At 38.4% G+C, this 4,501-nt stretch overlaps 1 protein-coding gene across 1 annotated transcript in view; it reads left to right on the plus strand.

The window, feature by feature from the left end:
• The first annotated feature begins 870 nt into the window (after positions 1-870).
• Positions 871-4,501, plus strand: part of SPTLC3 (serine palmitoyltransferase long chain base subunit 3) — a 215,891-nt gene continuing 212,260 nt past the window's right edge. Inside the window, exon 1 of the mRNA XM_007946378.2 lies at positions 871-987. Coding sequence (XP_007944569.1) covers positions 871-987 — 117 coding nt within the window. The remainder of the gene's footprint in view (positions 988-4,501) is intronic.

The raw sequence follows: 4,501 nt of genomic DNA on the forward strand, positions 1-4,501 counted from the left end.
ACTGGTGCACTTAGAGAATAAGAGTTAATAAGTAAACCAAAAGTGTTTCTGAACTAGTCCCTATAGTCACCATATATCTCATACACCTGTGTCAATAAAAATCCATGTCATGATTCTATTTTTCAACTATGCCCTCAGATTTAGTCCACCAAAATTTACATATCATAGGTGGAGAAGGTGAGGCATAAAGAGAGCAGATGACTCCCCCAAGATCAAATGATAAAAAGAAATGAAATCATGACTTAAGTCAAATATTCTATCTCCCAGATTTTGTCTTACTGAAATACTTGATGGTTTGGTACCCCTGATTATATTACTGGTTTTAAAGATTGGTAGGTTTTAAATGTTATTTTTCTGCAAAAAGAAATGTTGATTTTGAACTTGGATGAAAACCAAAAAAATGGAATTAGATGTATGAGGGAAGGGGGTTATATAGTGGGTGGCTGTTAATTCGGAACTGACTTTCCTTAGAAGATGTGTGTGTGTGTGTGTCTTTAAAAGATTCTCTACCTCTAAACCCGCCTCCTTACAGTTTGCCACGGGTTTTTTCAGTCTCCTGGTTTCTTCACTCCACACTGGAAGCCAGCATAGTCACCCTTGTTGGTCTTCCTGGAAGCAGGTTTGTTGCCATGGAGTCCACATTCTAACTCTTTGGAGTTAAGGAGTGCAAAGGTGACAGTTTGTTTTTCATTTCAAAGATCCGGCAAAAAGATAGGCTGTTGCTCTTCTTCTGGAAAAGCTTGATTGGCAGGATTCCTTCAAAGGTTCAGTCCCTGAAGTGTTTTATCCCACTTCCTCACCAACTTGCAAACTAAAATCTTGCCGAGATCCTCTGGAGACAAACATCCAGGGCTCCATCATTTCACACAAATGGCTAATCCTGGAGGTGGTGCTGTTTGCAATGGGAATCTTCACAATCAGAAGAAACAGAACAACTCTTCACAAAGTGGAAACTGCAGTCAGAATGGGATCGTGAAAGAAGCCCAGGTAAGAGCCAATTATTGCCCCTTCACCTTATTATGAATAACCTGAACATTTCAGTATATTTGCAGTGGTGTTGGAAGATGGCCTAGTTTAAAATTCCTTTTATGAAGTACGAAGTACAGGAACCAGAAGGTTGACATTCAAACCCACCACCCTGTCTCCATGGGCGAAAGACTGGGCAGTCTGTTTTCAAAAAGATTTAAAGCATTCGAAACCCTATGGGGCAGTTCTACTCTTGTCTGATAGGGTCATTATGAGTCAGAATTGACTTGATAGTACTGGGTTTGGTTTGGTTTTGTGGGTTTATTTTTTAAATAAAGTTTTGGATTGCTTTGACTCTTCACTACAGGTGATTTCAAATGCTTGACTACCCAAATGTTTTAGGTAGGGAGTAAATAAAGAATTTCTTTTCTACTTAATAAAGAAAAGATATATACCCACACAGCTTTAAACTCCCTAAAATATAAATACTAAACTTTTTTCTCAATTTTTTTTATGAGGCAGAGTTGTTAAGTCTCCAACTCTTCAGTTAAGAAATTACAACATGCTACATTCTTCATGCTTTATAAGAAAAAGAAGAAATGAAAGTAAATTTTGCTGAGATCATGTGGTATAGGTGACATTTTTCCCTGGTACATGAGAAATGCTCCCTGATTGAAAGCTGAATTCTTTTCGTGTTTCTTGGAACACTGTCATAGATCACAGTTTGATTTTAATCCAGTATTTCTTTGCAACTTGACATTGCAGGCATTCTTTTCCAAGACACTCTAGAATGTATGACTTACTGTTACGTGCTATACACAGGAGCCAAAACAATTATCTTTTTTTTTTTTAATCTTTTTGATGATATCTTTGGCTGAAGATATTTTTACATATATATTTGTGCTACAAAAATACCCATATACATTACAGAAGTAACATGGAACAAGGTTGAAGTAGCTTCTTAGAGACACCAAACACCTTGAGGGAGAGAGTCACTGGGCTTCTGGCTCTGGACCATGGTCTCAGGGGAGATCAAGTTCAATTGGCACAACATAGTACATACAAGTCTTGTTCTACATCCTATTTGGTGAGTAGCAACCAATTTGGTGAGGTCTCACAATATCTTTGAAACAAATTTTTAACTGTTTTCCTGTTTGATTTTTTTTTTTTTTTTCTCCTCTTATGACAGACAGAATGTTTGATCCTAATGTATGGAGGAGAAATTCAGGATTATAAGTATACTTGGCAACCTGTGTCTTGTATACAAGGTATACTTGTAAGAAAGTACTTTCCCAAATATTGCCATTCCTTCACCAAATGATGGCCTGTTGTTCTGCTCTGAGCAGCAAGGGTGAGCTAACCTCCTCCAGGAGTAAACTAGAGTAGCCAAACAGGTAACTTCACTATTGGGAAATGAGAGGCTGCTCAAGCAATCTCAAGTAATCCTCCATCACTCATTTATCCCAGGCAAACAGCATCCACCCAAGGGAAAGATCAGATCATTCTAAGACTGCAGGACAGGTGAGGCTGGCTGGGAGTCAGTGTTCTAATCAGTGGATTAAATTAGTGTGAATTACACTAAAGAGAATATTCAGGCAGCCAACAAACACATGGAGAAATGTTCACGATCATTAGCTATTATAAAACTCACTGCCTTCATTAGAGAGATGCAAATCAAAACAATAACGAGATACTATCTTGCCCCATACCTAAAAGCAAAATTCAACAAGACAGAAAATAACAAATGCTAGTCAGGCTGTGGAGAGATTGGGACTCTCATACACTGCTGGTGGGACTGTCAAATGATACAACCACTGTGGAAAGCAGTATGGTGATTCCTTAAAAAGTTGGCACTAGAAATACCATTTGACCCAGCAATTCCATTACTAGGTATATATCTTAAAGAAGAGAGAGCTAGGACAAGAACAGATATACACACACCTGTGTTCATCACAGCACTATTTACAATAGCAAAAAGATGGAAACAACCTAGGTGCCCATCTACAGAAGAATAAGAATGGATAACTAAATTATGGTACATACATACAATGGAATACTATGCAACACTAAAGAATAAAGTAGGATCTACAAAGCACCACATAACGTGGATGAACTTGGGAGACATTATGCTGAGTGAAATAAGTCAACCACAGAAGGACAAATACTGTATTAGTTCATTATTGTAAAAAAAGAAACAATTTATATACTGAAGAAAATTTCCATGTTGGTTAGCAGGAGGAGGGGGCAGGGGAGGGAACACTGCAAAAATAAATAAGTAAATAAATTACAGCCAAAAAAAAAAAAAATACATTAGTGTGAATTAAATTAGTTGGAAGAGGCAAGAAGTGCTGTGGAGACTGGGATGTGTATGACCTCATAAATGTGCCTTGGTCCCAAAAATGTATCCCCTCCCAATAAAAGACATTACCCTAGTCAGGGAAGTGTCTACCAGAAACCTCAGGCCTGCCCTCTCTCAACTGAGTATGTGAAAGCTGCCACAATGTGAAGAAAAAACACTCAACTGTCATCATTTGCATGAGGGCAAATACAAGTGTATCTACCATCTATTGATCACTGAGTGCTGATTCTCACCACCACTCAAGATGCTCTGTGTTCTTGAAACATCTGGAAATTACTCACCACTTGCCTACTAGCCCTCTGTATCATTCTGATCCAGAGAGCTCTAATTTGGACAGAGATCCCATCAAAATTGTTTTTTTTCTCCCTTTATTTTACCTTGGTTTTTAACCACATTTTAATGTCTTAGAAACTATGGTTACAACCACTGCTCAGTAAGGAAGGAAGCCAGAATCCTAAAAGTTTTCTGGAGTCTGTGGGTGATGCAAATGGTTAACAAATTTGACTGCTAACCAAAATGTGGCAGTTCAAGTCCACAAAAAAGTACCTGGGAAGAAAGATCTGGCAATCTAAAACCAGCCATTGAAAACTCTATGGAGCACAGTTTTACTATGATATACACGGAGTTGCTATGATTCCTCATTGGTGACTAGTAAACGATTTGTTAATAAATGTTCCTGTAAGATTGCAAATATCTTTGAACACTGAGGCTTCCCTGAGTATCAGAGAATGTCCGAGCTGCCATTGCCTTTTCTTACAGCTTTCTGAAAGCTGACCCATTGCCTTTTGGCTCAGATATATTTAGGTGTTAATAAGTTGAAAATGGGAGCTCTGGTAGCATAGTGCCTAAGGCTAACCAGAAGGCTGGCAGTTTAAACCTACCAGCCACTTCCTGGAAAGAAGGTTGGGCAATCCACTTTCATAGTGATAATGCCTCGGAAACCTAAGGAGGGGTTGTTATAGGTCAGGTCCGACTTGACGGGAGTGTGTTTGGTTTTTTTAAGTTGAAATTAACTTCCATTGAAAGCCTCATTTATGGTTTAAAAACATTTTTCAGAAGAACTAAACCCTGCTGAGATCTTGATGTATTATAGGGCAAACAAGGGCCTAAATCACTCCCCTGCCCCCCATTATATGGATGAAATTGTCTTTACTCTCTCTCATGATTTTCAACCAC

This window comes from Orycteropus afer, unplaced genomic scaffold (assembly GCF_000298275.1).
Source record: "Orycteropus afer afer isolate SDZICR_OR568_19922 unplaced genomic scaffold, OryAfe1.0 scaffold00158, whole genome shotgun sequence".
NCBI classification, from domain to species: Eukaryota; Metazoa; Chordata; class Mammalia; order Tubulidentata; family Orycteropodidae; genus Orycteropus; species Orycteropus afer.